The following is an 18,977-nucleotide window of genomic DNA, read 5'->3' on the forward strand; positions in this document are numbered from 1 at the left end:
GCTCAGTGATGCTGAGTTGCTGGATGGTGTGAAACCACACCCTGAGCTTGAACATCCAATTTACAGATATCTCAGTTAAGGCAAATTAACATTCTGCAATCAACATTCTATTACTAGTGTTAGGAGAGCATCTGGTTGCAGGAACAAAATTAAGTAAGTGGCTTATGCGTCTGCATTATCAACATCACTACTATTAATTTATTAAAATAGCTACATATAGAACAATTTAACTTATGTATTAAGTATTTGTTTAATAGCTAAGGAATTTCCCTTCCAGTACACTTGTCACTGAACCAGAAAAATCTTCAAGGTGGGAGGAGGCTCAAGAGATAACCTGGTGCAACCCTCAGTTTAAGCAGAGCCAACTTCAAAATTATGACACAATGCCCAGGGCCGTGTCAGTCAAGTTCTGCACATCTCCAAGGATGGATGTTCCACAGCCTTTCTGAGCAACCTGTTCCCATTCCATGTTCAATTCAGTCTCGTAACTGATTTTGTTTTTCTTATGCCCAACAAGAATCTCTTGCTGCAAATGGTTCCTGTTGCCTCATATTCTCTTCATTTGTACCTCTGAGAAAAGTCTTCTCTTAATCCTCATCCAGGCAGTGAAGACAGCAGCAAGATGATCCCTCTGCACTTGCCTATGCTGGTTACACAGGATTACTCTGTTATGGGTAGAAGAGCATGTGCCTTTGTTGAACATCATGAGATTTGTTGATACTTAAGTCCAGCTTGTCAGGATCCCATTGAATGAGACAATCCTACTCCTCAGCGTATCAACCGCTGCTCCTAAATTGTTGTCATATGACAATAGAGTGACGTTGTACTTCATCCCATCACCCAGCCTTTTAATAAAAATATCAGAGTATTGGCAACAGTAGCTGCCCTAAGGAATGCCACTAGTGTCCCATCCCCTTCTAAGCCCACCCATACAATCCATCTCTTTCCGATTTGGCTGTAAGGAATCTATGTAAGCCTGTAAAAATCTTTGCTAAGGACAGGAAAGATGACATTCTCTGCTCTCTCTTCTTCCTCAAAAGGAAGGGAAATCAGGTTGCCCCTGGTGAATTCATAATGGCTATTCTCAATTCCTTTTTTCTCCTTCATGTGTCTCAAAAGATGAAATTATTTTCTATAACCTCTAGGAATAAGCTCTACAGGTTTTCCAGGGACTGAAGAAATTCTACCTCGATCTCAAAATATATAAGATACAATTATTATTTGTTTTATAAAAATTAGTGATTTTACATCCCCCTCAGATAAGACACTTTAATACAGAATAAACTCTTTACAACTGTTTGAAAAAAATCTTTACTGTTACATGATTTCTATACACATTTTTATACATTTTGCCTGTTTGAATGTACAGAAAAATAAAACAAGCTTTAGCTATAAGCTTACAAAATAATAGATTTTTAAAAACGTCTTCCTTCCTTCAGTTTTCATGACAAAAGCTTCTGCCTGGTCAAGGATTCAAAAATTCATCCAAAACTTTCAGAGATGATTGATACAGGATTCTGAAATGGCATAAAACAATGCATAACAGGATTAGAAATGCTAAGTGCTAAATCAATCCTGGACTATTTGATTCTCAGAGCATAGCTACCCTATGATCTTTGACAAGTTATTCCGTATTAGTTTAAGTATTAAATATGCCTTTACAAATTGCTCTTGAAATATTTGGGGGTTTTTTCTTTCAACTTTTCTATTTTTCTGCTGATCATCTCTTGCTATAGTGTAATCTACAGCACGCCAGTTTAAATGACTATGTCAGTTCAGGCACATTTTCTAATATTTCATCACCTATTTAAAGAACTCATTCATTTTCTTAACAGCATTTTTACTCTTTTTTTTTTTTTTTTCCAAATATAAATAGTCAAATCCTTTACTGATAATTCATACTAAGACCACGCTTCAGTCTTTTATTTCTTTCCTTTCTCCCTCATTCTCCAGTCTTCATAAATTTTCTCCTCACTTGTGGCAATTTTTTTCCAAGCCTGAGCTTTCTACCTTAACCTTATTAGCAGCTGCCTCCTTCAGCTGTAAATACACCCAATTTAGTCCTTCTCTGGCTCACTGTTGTCTCACATTACTCCCTAACCAATCTCAAAGGTCAGCTCTGACATTCCCATTTGGCAGCCCTTTTCTCTTTTTGTGCATTCCCTGACAGTCACTCACCTAGCCTTTGTAGTTGCATTCTCAACTTCTTCTAACACTGCCCTAAGTATCCTCAAAACCCAAAAATGGGCACTTTAGTCTTCTGTCAAAACATTATTTCACTGTTCACCACCATCAACTTTACCTTCATGTTTTTTTTGTAAAAGATTATGTCACCTGTATTTCTCACTCGTGGGTTTTTGTTTTGTTTTCTTCATATTTTTATTAGAGTCCTAGACTGGTGCCCAAATAAGCAAGGTCATTAATCATGATGAGTTAGAGCATTCAGTGTGAGACACCAAGACCTGAAGTACAAGAGGCAGCTCTGCATTTTCACAGCAGCACATTGGATTTTGGTGCTCCCTGAATGCAGACTGCCATGGGTATCTCACATGTTCCTCTTCTTTGTGCTATATCCTATACTCCATGATAAAACTCAACTGTCCAAATAAGTTACTAGTATAATGTACTATGAAATTAGTATAAGAAGCACTGTAGTTTTAGACACAAGGCTACTTTGAATAGATTTTAGTTTGTTAGAATTTAAGGTTAATAAAACAATAGATCTGTAATGCTGGACCACGTACCAGCAGCACAGAGGACAAGGAGCCACCATGAGCTGTGTGCCTCCCCAGACAGACAAATTCTAGTCAGTTTTACCAGGCTTCTGTCTAGTGATCTTTTAGATAAGTGGCAGACAAATCATACACACAAAGTTGTATTAGAAAACAAGTCAAGAATCAATATTTACAGATGCAACAAGAATGCAAATAAGAGTTTGGGAAGCTAGCTGAATGAAAATACTAAAGAAATACCTTTCAGCACAGCCATTAGCATTTAAATTATTAAACCTAGTTTTCTATCTAAAAAACATTTTTCTCTAGCTTCCAAATCACTGCACTGACAACTTTATTCCCAATTTTTAAATAGACAAATATTTGCATTTTTTTAAGCTAAACTAATGTGTCTGCCATTACTTGAGGGAATCCTCTCAATATACAATATGTTGTCCAGTATTTTTAAGTGCACTGAACAGCACTTATTTTAAACATAACAAATACGTAATGAATTGTATAAATATTTAAATATAATAAAATATGATGTTACAATTATATACCCACAGGGCCATCTTAAACTGCTAACTCAACTGAAGGAGGATGACTAAATAACAATGAAAAGTTTTGCTTCTGAATTACTGCAACATTTCCTTGTTTAAGGACAGCACGTTAATCACTACACCAGACAGCATTTTTACTTTTTTCTTTCTTTGCTAATATGTAATAGATTACTTCTAAGACTAAATTTAAGATGCTGGCATAGAATGCCAAGTCTCTTGGGAAATTAAGGAATGTCACTATTTCCTGGTGTACCTGGGTATTAAATAAAATAATCCCTGAAGGAGTTATTATGAAGATAATACATTCAAAAGCAAAAGGTAACAATACTATTAAATATGAGTTAAAAATAAACAGTAATATATTTTAGCACACACCAGTGCAGCACTGTGGGTTATAAGATTGTGCTCAAAGTAATGAGCAGAGATCTAGCTTGCAGCACACCATAACTAATATTGTTGGGCTTGATAAACAGAGATGATGAACAAATAGATGATGAAATAGTTTACAAACAACGGGGCACATTTCACACTATATATAACCACATTTTAATGACACATCAGCACACTAGAACCACAGCACTACAAGTGGCATGTTAGAAGACACTAGAGGCCCAGCTTGGTCCAACTCTACGTCTATCTGAAGAAGTGTAAACATGCTTTAGTCAAGCAAAACCTAATCATTGAAGAACCTCCTCCTAGCCTTTTTTCTGTATTAATTCTTTTACCCTTGTGAAAAGAAAAAATTCCCAACATACCTTAAAAACAGGAATCCTCCCAAATTCTGCAAAACTGTGTGATAGCTTCTAAATTCTGTTCTCATATTGCAAATCTTATTCTTGTGAAAAATACTTGCCACCATTACATTCATATTCCTTGTATCTGCAACTATCTCTTGGTTTTGTACTATACAAAGGTAGCCATTCAGATATCACAAAAACAAAACACTCTAGCATCTTATTCTCTTCATCTGCCCCAACTTCTAGGTTGATCTGTCCCTGTTCACCGGGCAGAGGATGATCATATAGTTTCATAAAGCAATTATCTGTGTTCTTACTGAAATTTATAGTAAGTAGTGCACTCAAGTGGCAGCAATCATTCATTTTAATGTGTCTATTTATTTAATCATGTTAAGATTTGCTTTAATTTCTCAGCCTTTTCTACTGTCTTGATTAAAGGAAGTACAAACTGAATCATGATACTTTGCTGCTCATCTTTATTTTCCAGATAATTACTATTATTTTTAAAAATACCCTAAAAGAACCTTTGGCAACCCAAAGCAAAATGAATTCATGGGGAAAAAAAAAAGTGTGTTTTGTTTATTTTTGTTTGATGTTGTTTTTCAGCTACTCCTGAACCAAAATAAATTTTGTTCACAGCCAAGCAACTACTTAAAACAATCTACCTAGGAAGCAAAGTCCTTTAGAGTTTTAGAAGTCACATTATGCAGTGATTTTTAATTTATTTTTTCTTTATCAATTTTCTGCTACATCAGCACAATGTCCTATGTGGAAAGCTCTCAAACTCTTGACAGCAAAGTTTCTGTTTTCTGTTTATTTATGCCAGACAAGATATTGAAGCAAAGGGTGCACTGGCTTTGATTACTTTTTATCTTATTTTTTAAAAAGTAAATCTTATTTTTGGTGGGACATAACTGAAGTGGTTCATATATACCATAAAACTTTCTGGTCTAGTTCTTAAGATTATACATCTCTACAGAGAGTTACTTAATACTTTTTTTGGCTCTGATAAAATAGCAGACTTGAATGAGTGAATGTATTTTATTTTATTTTTAGCAACAACAGAGCTACTCTATGGTTATGTCCTGGTATACCTTCTGCACTTCTGAACCAATTCCAATTCCATAGCCCTCTAAAAGTTCTACCACTGCCAGAACACTTACTCAGTGTAGCTGTTGAGCTTCTTGATACAACTCAAGTGCAAACTCTAAGGATTTGAAGTACCATTACAGGAAAGAGATATAGTCCATGTAGCCTCTTTGATAAACTATCTTACTTTTCATACAGTAGCATCTCTTAACTTCAGTGTTGGCTTTAAATCAGTGACACCAATTCAGTGACAGCACAGCCACCAAAGGTCCATGTCTCGTCATTACAATGCCAGAGAACAAGCCTCAGGCCACAGATCCACCAGAAGAGCATACTGTGGAAGAGTGCTTATGTCTGAGGGCCACGTAAGAGACTGTTGAGTAAAATTAAGTGGGTTTGATTTTAATTTTAAGTCTGTCTACTCTACATCCACTATTTGACTTAACAGTGAGGATCATCAACTTGAAGAATTAAAAGACTGCAAGGGCCTCCACATGCTCAGGCCACTGTGGTTCGTTAATAACTTTCTCAGTATTTTTGGATGAATGTCCATAACTGTCATTTTTTTCCCCTCATATTTTACACTTGTGCTTTTTAATGTCTACTTTGCATATTTTCTAATTCCACAGGCAGTTCGATAACTAGGCAGAAGTCTACGTGTTAACAAATTTTTTAGATTTAAGCAAGTTTGAGACACTTAAGGCTAAAGCATTCATCATGATTGCCTGCCTTAGGCAGGTCCAAAGTAAATGACTGCAAATACAACATAGCTAATCACGTGGAGGAAATTTATCCCCCAAAAATCTAAAAGTCAATCATATATGACACCAAAATCCCAAAAAAGAGCAAAATAAATTCCCCTGTGGAAAGGTCTTAAAGTCATCATTACATTCAGTTAAATTTTTACCATCTGCCTGCAGAGGTGCCGGTTCAAATGCCAAATACCAAAAATGTGGGAGAAAAATCTAGCAATAAGGAACAGTTAATAGACTATTGCTTTGTTCCACACCAGCTCCTAACAGAACAGGATCCTGCAATGTACAAGATGAAGTCGTAACACGTTCAAATTAAATGCAAAAACCCAATCTAAATATCTAAAGATTGCAATCACAGTAAATATATGGGCAGGAAATTTTATACTGTGCTGGGCTCAATATCTCACAGTGTTTTAACTACTATTTTAAACCTTGCAGTCATTCAGAATGCTCTGCCTTACAAAAGTACAAAACACAGCCAATTACTGCAGAGAGGGTATCAAAGAGAGTTAATTTCCCACAGCACATTTACCTTTCAGTGGTGCTGGATTCTTCCATGGCAGCATCCTTGCAAGTCATCAGCTTCCTTTGAATGGCAGGTGCAATATCCTTTAGAAGTGAAGCCTTATGCTTGCCTATTTGAAATATGATTATGTTGAGAAGTTGGACAAAAATAATGACTTTTCAATTAAAAAACCCTGCATGCTTTTATTATGATTTTTTTTTTAATATAAAAGATTGCTTAATGAAGGATTAGATATTAAATTAGATTGTCATGGTCCTGGATTGTATTTCAGCAAATCAGAATATAGATGGACCCTACAAGTTACAGGGAGTTGTATTTTTAAACTCACTACAAAAAGATTGAAAGTCCAAAGCTTAACAACATAATTTACAAGAGATATAACCTTAAATACTGTAGAAAAATGAAAACTTAACAGGATGAGGGAAAGTACCTGCTGAATTGTGTAAGAACTCAGCTTTCAAAATGGAGGACACAGAAAAAAACACCAGAAAAATGGTTTGACTGACCTTTAATTATAATCAGAATGCAGACAGTAGCTGTTAGACTAAAAATCCCTTCGATTTCTTCAGAGAGAATGCATTCCATTAATTCATTTAAAAATGACCTAAGGAAAAAATCAAGCAAAAATATGTTAGAAAACATGTTTCTTTCAAAACAGAACTAAAGCCAACAAGTCTGTGATTATGCTGTTCTGCCACCACAGCTTCAGAGATACCTTGCAGGACAAAGTGGTGATTACTGGATGACTGAAGACAACATGCTGCTTCTGGAACTGGGGATATCTGAGCTGGAAGAATGGTAAATTGCTTGGGAAGAAAATAAAAAAAAGTTTGTACACAGAATAAGTAGCTGTTAAGAGAAACGAAGAGCTTGTGGACTATTTTGGGAAATTCAATCTGTGAAAAAAAAGGAATGGTTCTACTGGAATTTGTGTAATTTGCATTGAAATGTCTAACTTCAGTTTCTACCAGGGTTTAAAAAAAATACATTCTGTGACTCCAATGGATTGTCAGTAACTGCTCATACCCAGAAAACCATTACTACTTGTAGCCTAATCAAAAATCAGAGTTTAAGTTACTCTGTGGTCTAAAAATGCAGATCTCATAAAAATTAAAATAAATGGGTTTCCAATTACAAAACAGTGAAGAACGTTTATAACTAAATATAGCTCCCAAACACTTCCAAACTACATTTTAGATATTGAAAGTATGGACAGACTAACAGAATCAAAACAACTGTTCATTGCAAATTCTGAGATAAATACTAACTCTCTATGTATCTTAAGAGACTCACTTTTAACAAGAGATGACACTATTACCAGCAGACTTCACAGGTGTTTTGGGACATGTATTAAGTTAAAAACAAGGCAAGGGAGTCAAGGAAGAGTTCTAGCAATCAAGCTGAGCTGCACTATGGAATAAGGCTATGCTACAGAATGAATCCACTAATGGTTCATTATAGTGTTTATGATAAAAACAACAAATTTAAATGGGAAGCAATTCTCAAAAGCAAGGGAGAAGACAAAAGAACAAGAGGGGTGGAGAAGATCTATAATCCTTATAGAATCACAGAATCATAGAAAGCCATGATGGAAGGGACCTCAAAGATCATCTGGTGCAATCTTTCTAGGTACTACTACAGTTTATATGAGGAGGCTCAGCACCCTGTCAAGCTGAGACTTAAAACTGTCCAATGTGGGGGAATCTACCGCTTCCCTTGGGAAACTATTCCCATGTTTGACTGTCCTCATGGTGAAAAATTTACCTGGTGTCCAATCAGAATCTCCCCAGGAGCAACTTGTGCCCATTACCCTTAGAGCACAAAACTAAATGCTCTGTGAAAAAGTAAAGGGGAAATGGAGAGCAGTATATGTTACAATAACATTCCTAAAATACTTCAAAATACCTTGAGTAGTGTTATTATCTGTTACCAAAAATGAACCTCATAAATACCTTTCAGGCTTTTATTGTGCTAGAATATCAAAATGAAGTATGAAGCTCAGGAAAGAACCAGCCTCCACTAGTAATTCAGTAAATAAGCTTTGTAAAAGCTCAAATATTGCTTCAAAGAGCTGAGCAAGGTGAAACCTCTTAAGTTCTAAAATAAGTACTACGATGTCACTGATTCATTACCTTAGTTTTATTACATAATTTATTACGTATATTTATTCTATGTGGACTAATCTGACCAACTATCAATTCCATTTCTTACTGCTCTTAAATTGCTAATCAATAGTGTTCCAATCAGAGTTTGATATTGTTGTTATCACTGTTTAGGTCAGTAAGCACACTCTTTAGTTCCATGAAGGAACACTAATTTATTGACCTGTGTAAGACACAATGCAGGTGACTTTCCCCACCTCCCTCTCAAGGGTCTCACAAGCCTACAGGCAAAGACAAAATAGAACAGAACAATAAGCTATTTACAAATACATATAAATAAAAGAGACAGGTAATTGGTTTCCTACTGAAGGAAAGGATACAGAATTGGTCAAAAAATGCCAAGTCACTCAATGTTATCACTGGAACAAGGACTGAAATTCAGTGCTAGAGACTAATTAGTAGCTGATAACAGATGCTGCAGAACCTGGTGCAAGATGATTTTTGTGTGTTTACAGAACAGAAGTTCACATCAGATTCTGTAATGTTGAAAGCTTTTGCTTTGCTGTGGAAAGATGGTAATTTCTGATATATTGAATGATTTACTACTGGTCTCTGATTATGGCCTATCGATATAGATTAATAATTGGAAACAACCTTAAAAGTAGTCTCAGTCCAAATGCATCAGTGGCACCAAATGTAAATTATCTCCTCACTTAGATTTTCTTTACACCAAAAAGATAAATATTTGAAGGGAGATACATGTGTATCAAAATGATCATAGAAACAATCCGGTCCAAAGTAGCAGTTTCATTTGTCAAGAACGAACAAGATTTTAGAAAATATTCACCGTACCCGCTAAATAGAGTGAATTAAAAAAACCCAACAGTTTAAGTTTAGTCTTAAAAAAAAAATTACCTAACCCTGCTTTTGGGGGCTTTTTAGGACTCAGATACTTTATTTTGAATGTTGTGACTTTAATACAGCTGTAGTACAGTTATCGTCATGTTTCAGAATGCTATTTCTATTTTAAAAATTATCTCATCTAAATACCTCTATACCGAGGGCACTAATGTTTATAAGTATCATATGAAAGAAGGAAGCCAAGATGTATGATTAAAGACCTCAATTAGATGGACAGTGCTGTAAATTGAACCAACCCCTGCAATCAATAGCTACAAGTAATATGCCAAGTGAAAGGAATTATGAAGTAGTGCAGGTAAGTTTTGCAAGTTCCTCAATTTATTTGAATTTAGAAGTTAAAACTTTATTGATAGCTTATAAACTGTTCTACCCTAGCAACAACCTTGGACAAATGAAAGTTGAAACATTTACCTGACAACGTTAACTGATTTCATAGTTATGGCCATTAAAGTGCTTGAAAGAGGAGGAAGATCTGAAAAAGTCTTTGGCAGAGTTAAGTCTTTTTCATTGGAAGCCTAAAAAGGAAAAAAGTCAACAATTACAGTAAATAAAAAAATATATGCATGCAGAAGACATCAAAACATATCTATATTTCAATAATCACACTAACCAAGACCTATTCTTAAATAGAAGTTCCTGTGTGCTCTTTCAGTAGCCTTAATGCTATTGTATTATGCCCAAATAAACACATTTAAATTAGAAAGCCTAAACACAAAAAAATTTTGTATCAGTATATTCTCTCAATCTCTTGCCTAACTGTAGTCTGCTTACTTTTTTTTTAGGGCAAGAGTGAAGGGAAGAAAGCCTTGACACTGTGCAAGCACTGTTCAGCAACAGCCAAAACTCACTGGTGTGCCCTCAACTGTGTTTTAGCCACAAATTTAAACCACAGCACCCTGGGGACCACTGTGGGGAAAGTTAACTCCTTCCCAGCCAGAGCCAGTACAAATACAGAGAGAACATCTCAAAAACCAGGTTGTTAATCTCTAACACTGCCTATTCTCTAAAGTCTTCTGTCAGAGGCAGACAGTGAACTAGCTATCAGGACAACTCTGTTCTTACACAGCTGTATTCATCAATCTGAGATGCACTGTAAGACGAAATGATGACATAAAAAATTACCTGTTTGTTTCATGCCAGTACCCACAAAATCTTGAACTGCAGTACAAAGATCACACTTTCTGAGCATAGTTGTATTGTTCCAACATAATGTTGAAAAGGCAGTAGGTGTAAAAAGAAAAAAAGTCAGCACTAACTTTACCTTCTGTAGCACGGAATTTATCTCTGCTATTATTGCAGCCAGGAGAGTAGAGAGAACACCTTGGTGAACTGCTGGGCAAGTTGAATTCAAGCACTGGACTGCATGTATGAATTCTCCAAGAGGCATCTCTATAGACCGAATCAACTAAAAACAAAGGAAAACAGATAATTTTTTTTTTTTCAGACTGCTTGAGTATAATTGAAAGATTTCAGCAAGCTTCTCAGTCGAAGAAGTGCAGGTCACACTTTGAAAGCTACTGAGGGATTCTAGTCACCTGGGATCAGTGAGGGAATCAGCAACATGTTTGGAAGCTATCAATTTGAGAGAAACAAACAAATCAATGCTTGTAACAAAGAAGGACTGGAATATTTTTCAGAAGTCCTGAAAAGAAGACCAGCACCTTTTCCAGAGTGACCAACTGTCTAGTTTCTGCTATAAAATACAGAAAGCTAACTTTTCTGTGAAGATAGGAGGTTTTGAAGAACTTTAGGAAATCATACATATTTTGAAGCTGATATAATTCAGGCTGAAAAGAATTAAATAAATTAACTACAACTTCTCCCTCACAAGATCATTATATACATAATCTGAACATTTGCTCTGGGTTGAGAAAGTTTATATAATTACAGCTGAAATTAATAACATATAAGCACTGGGGTAGTTCAGGCTCATTGGTAACAGAATGCATTATTCTCTAATTTACTCCTTTTTCTGTCATGATGAGATCAACAATGGATAAAAAAAATGGTAACAAGGAAATTTAGAAAATTTAACTGAATATTTAATCAGCTGTTGACTCAAATAATAACCTCAAAGCATGTTAACACATTTGCGTAAAAAATACAGATTCATCTACACATTAAGTAGCAATTTTAAGTGTCCTATAATACCTGAATCCCTTCTTCCTGCTGTTTCTTGAGTCTACATGCCACACATTCTAAAACTTTCTGGAAGACAGTCTGTACAGCATGGAAAAGATTTGCCACTTCATCCGTCTCAGTATTCTGAGTTATAGACACTTCAATAATTTCTTTTAGAGCATTCAGTAACATCGGAGCACAAAAGCCACCTCTGTCTAGAGAAAGAGATAAATATCACTATATAAAAACTGTCATGAGATATTCTTCAGGTACAAGCTTGGAATGTAACTCAGTTTACAAGTGTAAACAATATATTTAGTTTCTGAGCATACTTAGCTGAAATTTTCATACAATTAAATCAATATTGTAAGTATAAATCCAGTTCTCCTTCCAATTCTTGAAGTATAAGGATCAAAATTGTAGATTCTTCAGGAACTGAGCTCCAATTCTGTCTGTACTATAGACATAACTTTCCAAACCTGAGCCAAATTTAAATAGTACTACAATAATGTCTCCTATGGCAGACTGATAAATATCTTTTCAGCATACATAAGTCACTTTTTATATGCATTAAAAGCACTTTATTTATAAACCCTGAACTATACAGCCATAACTATATGGTTCTGGGTTGGTGCTCTGCTTTTTTCCAGCTTTCTGAAAAGCTGCTGTAACTTCTGACTATATTATTGCTACTAGCTAGCATAAGCTGTATACACTGGTTTCTGAGAAACAGACTCTGAAATTCTAAAAGCAACAGCTCTGCTAATATAAGAAAAGTCAGCTAAGTATACATGGAGATGTTGATATTAATACAAAATACTGTACCTGTTTGTATAACTGAAAGAGCCATCTCTAAAAGATGAGCTTGAAATGTGAGATTGCCAAGGCCAACCATAATGACATCTTTACATACCGTCAGGTAGGCCTAGAAAAGAGATGGAAAAGTATACGAGAAACAAAATCTATATAAAGTAACACTTCAGTAAATCTTAGCCAAGCTGCCCTGAAAGCTGGTGCATTTACTTGGAGTTACTCAGTTCACAACCTCTGAAAAGCAGGAGTTCCAAACAGTTCTCCAGATGCTTCCATTGTCCTTTCCTCCAGCAAATAGTTTCACAAAAGGCAGTACATCCTCTTTTTTACTCAGGCTCAGATCAGAGGCACTGATACTTAACATTTACTGAGGCAGAATATGATATCTCTATCTTGAACAGCAAAATTAAAAACAGAATACAAGAGCTCTTCCCTAGAGACACGTTACATACTGAACAGATTGTAATACTAATGTATAGACAGAGTGAAGTACAGAATTTTTAATCAGTCTATGTACATGTGAGCTGGGTTCTTCAAGGACACTGACTGTGACTAGAATTAGTCCATCTTTACCTTGACCCAACTCCAAAAGGACCCACACCTAAATGTAAAATCCACCTTGTGCTAAGTGGTATGTCATGGCAATGTAACAGAAAATAATTTTAAACTAGCTAAAATCACCTCCACATTATAGAATAAAATACTTTCTTTAAAAGGACAGATGAAGGTAAGGGGTAAGGGACACTGCCAGTGGCGATGTTGGGGTTTGTCTCAAGAGGGCCTATCAGCCTCACTCAACAAATCAGTGGCTTAGAGAGACCAGCCTCCCAGTGAATCCCTGTCTGGAACTGCAAGTGCAAAACTGAGTAACAGACCAAGCAGAGAAGGAAAGGAGAAACTGACATGTCACAGGGACAGTGACGGAGAAATGTAAGTGTAGTAAGAGGAGCCACCCTAGCCCCTTTCATATACGTCTGTATAGAAGGAACTGTAAATATTGTATAATATATGGTTATTTTGAGACAAACTAGGTCTGATTTTAATGCCAGTATTGTTACCAAATATACACTCCAAACAATTAAAAAGAACAATCAATACATCATTCTAATAAAAAAGAGAGTATACAAGGTGAGAGGCAAACAGGAGCTGCTTAACAAGCATGTGGATTCTCTTCTTGACTTCCAGACAAGTCACACCAGTTTTTAACCTCAATTTCTTCTCTGGAAATAATGATACAAATAGACTTTAAGATCTGCTAGTAAAGATCATTGTGCTTCATTACTGGCTAGTCAAGTAATATGTCAGGTATGTTTTAAAGGTGGTAACTGCCTATCTTACTGCTTATCAATAACATCTAATTCTCATTTTGTATTCAAACCTCAGAAATTGATTGCAAACATTGTGGTAATGCTGGTAGATTCCTTATTTTGTGTCTTGTCTTTCTATAAGGCCAAGTTCTGTGCCTCCAAACTTTTGAAAAAGCCACAAAAGAGTTACAATATGCATATTTAATTTTTCATTCAGAGAGAAGAGACAACGGCATATAAAACACACAAGAAACCTGTACCAGAAAAAAAACTACGTTTGAGTTTACTATCTCTTTATACTTTTCAAAAACCCATTTGGCTGCAGCAGCAGGATTTAGTACAAGAGAGACCACCTCATTATTAAATTCCCAGGTAATTCACATCCTATCTCTCTGCTGAAGTTCCAAAGATAGGTTCTATGGGACTCAGCATGAGAATGAAGCATAATGAGTTCCTCATGGTATAATTTCACCTATTTCTTCTGAGGAAGCAGGAAGAAAAGGAAGGAAGCAAGCAAGCAAACATCATTAGGTCTAAATCCTCTCTCATAATCACACCAACTTCCTGGTCCTCTAAGTCATCTATTATGCTATTCAACAGAACCTATCCAGCTGCAATGATTCTGTCATTTCCAAGACCTTCTAGGCTAAAGAAGAACAGGTTATTAGGTGATAATATAACAGGTAACTAGACACTTGTTTTCATCAACTCATTTTCCTCTCCTTTTCAGAACTGAGGTTCAGTGACAAACTTTAAGTTAATGCACTTTACATAAAACAGCATAAACACTACCTTTATTTAATATGAGGGAGACGAGAGATTGAGGACAAGAACTACTTGCTAGAAACCTAAAGTTTGGGAGACCCAGGTTACATCATCTGCTATGCCATAAATTTCTTGAGTGAGCATTTTCACAAGTGTGAAACAAAACATGTTCCCATCCTCACTTCAACAAATATGATTAAAATATATATTATGCACTAGCAGGTGAAAGAAATTTAGATGAGTACAAGGCATTATTCACTCCAATTACATGATTTAACTGATAAGGTATGCGTGATTATATTTTTTATATTTATAATATATAATGGTTATAACCAATTTCAAACCAATTAAAAAAGCATGTGATTTCAAGCAATCAAAGGAAAAGCACAAAACTGCAACCTCAGAGCACTCAAGACTATATTTCATTCACTTGGTGGGCTCCATTAACTGCAGTGCACTATATTTATCAGTATACAATTGCTACATATATGGCTTTTCAGATTGGCAGCAGTTTATGTTGTAAGAGACCTCTAACCTGGATAATTAATTCAGAAACATTATTGTGTTTTGAAATGCCGTCCTCTTGATCACTTGCTAGTACAAAAGGTACAACTTGACTTTCTATCCAATTGCCTGTCTCCTTCAGAAGTGAAAGGTAATCTTCTCCTTCTTCAGAAAACTAGAAAAAAATAAATAAATAGAAGTTTACCAATTGTCTTTCTAATTCTCCTGGAATTTCTTTAAGATGTCAGCTCTAACGCCAGCCTATTCCAATAAGGCCTAACCATACCTTGTTCTGAAGATGAATACTCAACCTGCAAAAGAGGCTGAAGGCTCTTAGGCCAGTTGCTTGACTGCAGCTACCAGAGCCTGCATCAGTTGCCTTGAGAAATGAGCCAAGAACATCCTGAAATATCAAGGTTTAAATTTATATTTTACAGAAAATCCTTAAGTGTTTTGGGTTTTTTCAACATATTTAAACAAAAGATTTAAGAAACAGAAAACCTACACCCCAAAAAAACCCCTACAGAATGAACCACCACCAACAAATCAACCAAACATAAAACCCCAAAATTTAACAGGTGTACTTTCAAATACTTCCATTTTGCAATAGCTGATTTTCAGACTATGCCTTACTTGTACATTCCAAAAGTCCTTAAAAATGCTCTACACTAGATCACAAAAATTTGGAGACACCTAAAAACTGACAAGCTAGTTTAAATATACCATCTATAAACAACTCTGAATTATTATAAGTCTAGTTTAGAATATAAGTGGTTTAGAATAGGAAAACATTTTTATGGGAGGGAAGAAAAAATAATTAATCTTATTTATTTATCTTGCAGGCCTTTAATTTGAGTCAGGCAATATATGTTGTTAAGCACTCTTTATAAGCCCTGTTTATGGTACAGAGAATCCTACCTTTGCAGCACTGAGAATTTTCAAAAGCTTCTTCAGTTTCTTTTTAGGAACTGACAGTAGGTAACCACGATTAACTGGATGAGTCAATAAATATTCAATGTAGTCAAGTGCTAATTCTGGCTTCGACTCATGTGTTACATGGATTTGAACTCGTCGTTTAGATGCTTTAATACTCTAGATGAGAAGAAAGGATGAAACCAGTACAATACTGTTAGACTCTTACTTTACAACTAATTCCAAGGCAGAATATCAGAATACTATGGCCTTTTGAGGCTTCTTTCATTAGGGGGGAAAAAAAAAAAAAAAAAAAGGCCAATGCCTTTATGTAATCTAGCAATTCTTTAATTCTTTGATGTATGCATATGCACACCTTCTTTGAGGCAAGAGTGTCAGACAACCAATCACAGGCTAATTCCAGAATATGTCCCACTTGACCCCAGCGACACATGCAGTCTATGAGAGTAGAGTATTTGTTTTGGTTAGCTCCACTGTCAATATTTCTGAGTCTGGAGATCACACCACAGCTGAAAAGAAAAAAAAACAACAAAAGAGATTAATTAGCTTTACATCCATTAGTGCAGAAATAATTCTAAGGAAATCAACCAGTATAATATCAAAAAATATTCACCAATGGCTCAAAGGCATATTTGCACCTCAGAATTTACTAACTTACTGAGTTTAGTGGATTACTTTGTCCACATGGGCACTTAATACATCAAGTTGTGAAAAATTAACAAATACAGTCAACAAAAGATTTCTTGTCATTCATATTTCGGATTTAAAATTCAGTACCTGAAGGTAGGAATAGCAGTAGGGGGCATAAAGGATGCCAGAATAACCAATGGAGTCGTGCAACGGTCATCCTAGGATAAAAAAGTACATGGTATTATGTATGTGTTCAGATACACACATGCACACAAAACTACAGAGAGTACTGAAAAAGGATGATTAAATTCTATCAAATAATTTTTTCCATTTTTTTACTAGAAATTGAACTGAAAGAAGCTTGTAACAACATGTGGCTTCAAATCTGAAATTTCTGATTTCTATTTTCAGAGGTCAATTATCAATTACCTTATTCAGCTTTCTAACAAACTGTCAGAACTACCATAATTATGGCCCCATTAGATTAATACCCATTGCAAAAGAAGTAACAGCTCTAGGTAACAGTTTTTGGTTTTAGTAAGAGGCTAATATTTAATTGCACAACTATGACACCATCTAAGTGTAACACTGAAGTATGTGGTGCCTTAAATGAATATTCATTAATATCAGAAATTTATAAAAAGGACTCTAAAGGGAAGGGAACCTATATATAACACTGGTAGTGCACCAGAAGTTGTTAAAACACATCATAGTACAAGGTCTAGATCATGACATAGTCTCACTTGGATTAAATAAAAACCAATCTATGTGAAACAAATGAAATTATTAGCTACTTAGACATCTGAAGAGATAAACTCTTTTAAAGATGGTTTTTAAAAGAACATTTAAAAATACATTCCTAGCTTTTCAGGAAAGAGACATGCTGCTTCGATATGCAGTCTTTTAGAAACCAAGCCTCTGATGACAGGTCTTTTTTAGATCCAAGCAGCTTAATCACTCTAAGAATATCCAAGTCAAAGAGATTGCTTGCTAAAGATGGGTATCTTCTCTGCTTACAAGAACCTTTCAGGAGGGATGTTACATCCTCTACCAAAAAAAGATTTGGAATGTCTTTGACAGCTTCCAAATGCTTTCAGGGCAGAGAGAGCATTTGGTGTATCTGTGCTGCAGAATATCATGTAGCAATGAAGCGAGTTACACTCTCTGGTTATCTAAAGCAAACTTGAATGTAAGTGTAACAGCCAGCATAAGTCAGTACACCTCAACATAAAAGCCATAAACCAAAAAAAAGACATCCAGTAGATAATCCTTCCAAATGCACTGCAGGGCACAGCAGATACTATTAATAACTATCAAAAGACAGCATCCTGAAGAATAACAGAAGAACAATTAAACAGATCAAGGAGACTAAAAATATGAGAATGACTGATTTTAATTAATTGCTTATATCAAACCCAAACAATGAATAAGTCCATCAAAAGATCATTAGAGAGTAGAATCAAATTAGCAGAAACCAAACACAAGAAAGTGAAAAAGGACCCTCAGCTGCTTCAGCTGTCTGTTCCAGCAGCTGGATCATAAGAAGTGGTGGTGGTTTAAGAGTTTGGGAGGGAGTGGATAGAAATACATGTGGACTCATCTACACTGAGTATTTTTTTTGCAATGGCATATTTTAGCTACCAATTTCCAAAAGTTCTGAAAACATTCAAAAGAATGGAATCCTATAAAAACATAAGAAGAGCAATTTATTGCAGAACTATTTCTGTGTTAGTCACTATTGGTTCATTCACCAGATATTGCAATTGGAGAAGAGCTTCTACACATTTGTGGAATTGCAAGAAAGTTGCTATCATTATTGGTTTATAGCAACAATGAAAAAGAATAGTTAATGACTTGAAAACAGATATAAGACTTAACCCATAAAAGCATCTTAAGAAAATACTAAGTTAGATGATCTTTCGAGGTCCCTTCCAACCCCTATGATTCTATGATTCTATGTTCTTACAGGAAAACCTAGGTTTTCTTTACCTTAAATACTTTAAAATATTCAGGAAGTACAGAAGCAAATTTTCTGATGGCATAATCTTTGGCATCTTCATTGTGATCTAGTGCTTTGTGAATACTTTTCCACAGAATTACAGTAATCTCCAATAAACTTGCCATGCTGGCCACATCAGCTACTGACAACACATTATCCAACACCTGGAATACAAACAGATGATATTACCTATTATAGTCTCAAACATGAATTTTGTTTAAAAAAAGGTTTTAAAGAACCCTGAAAATCCTACTAGTTTCACAAAAGCCCTGTGTTAGTTGAAGAACATGAACTCCATGATTCACTCTGACTTGCTATATATAACTTGAGTCATCTTGCAATGTTAATTTTCTGAATAATTTAATTGCAGAATCAAAGCAATTTATAATTAGTACTGGAATTATGGAAGTATTAATTTTAAATACACATCATATCCTTTCTATCTATTGCAGGGAACGAGAACACCATCATGGCACTTCTTTCCCAATTCCACAGATTCCC

The 18,977-nt window shown here is 35.3% G+C and overlaps 1 protein-coding gene across 1 annotated transcript in view; it reads right to left on the minus strand.

Moving 5' to 3' along the window:
• Positions 1-1,153: 1,153 nt before the first annotated feature.
• Positions 1,154-18,977, minus strand: part of NCAPG2 (non-SMC condensin II complex subunit G2) — a 42,243-nt gene continuing 24,419 nt past the window's right edge. The window contains exons 16-28 of the mRNA XM_051610565.1: positions 18,467-18,640; positions 16,625-16,695; positions 16,203-16,356; positions 15,833-16,006; positions 15,201-15,317; positions 14,946-15,089; positions 12,351-12,450; positions 11,556-11,740; positions 10,666-10,809; positions 9,816-9,919; positions 6,888-6,985; positions 6,388-6,490; positions 1,154-1,517 (exon numbers count right to left, since the gene is read on the minus strand). Of these exons, the coding sequence (XP_051466525.1) occupies positions 1,466-1,517; positions 6,388-6,490; positions 6,888-6,985; positions 9,816-9,919; positions 10,666-10,809; positions 11,556-11,740; positions 12,351-12,450; positions 14,946-15,089; positions 15,201-15,317; positions 15,833-16,006; positions 16,203-16,356; positions 16,625-16,695; positions 18,467-18,640 (1,620 nt within the window). The 3' untranslated portion in view covers positions 1,154-1,465. The remainder of the gene's footprint in view (positions 1,518-6,387; positions 6,491-6,887; positions 6,986-9,815; positions 9,920-10,665; positions 10,810-11,555; positions 11,741-12,350; positions 12,451-14,945; positions 15,090-15,200; positions 15,318-15,832; positions 16,007-16,202; positions 16,357-16,624; positions 16,696-18,466; positions 18,641-18,977) is intronic.

Source organism: Apus apus, chromosome 2, assembly GCF_020740795.1.
Source record: "Apus apus isolate bApuApu2 chromosome 2, bApuApu2.pri.cur, whole genome shotgun sequence".
Lineage (NCBI taxonomy): Eukaryota > Metazoa > Chordata > Aves > Apodiformes > Apodidae > Apus > Apus apus.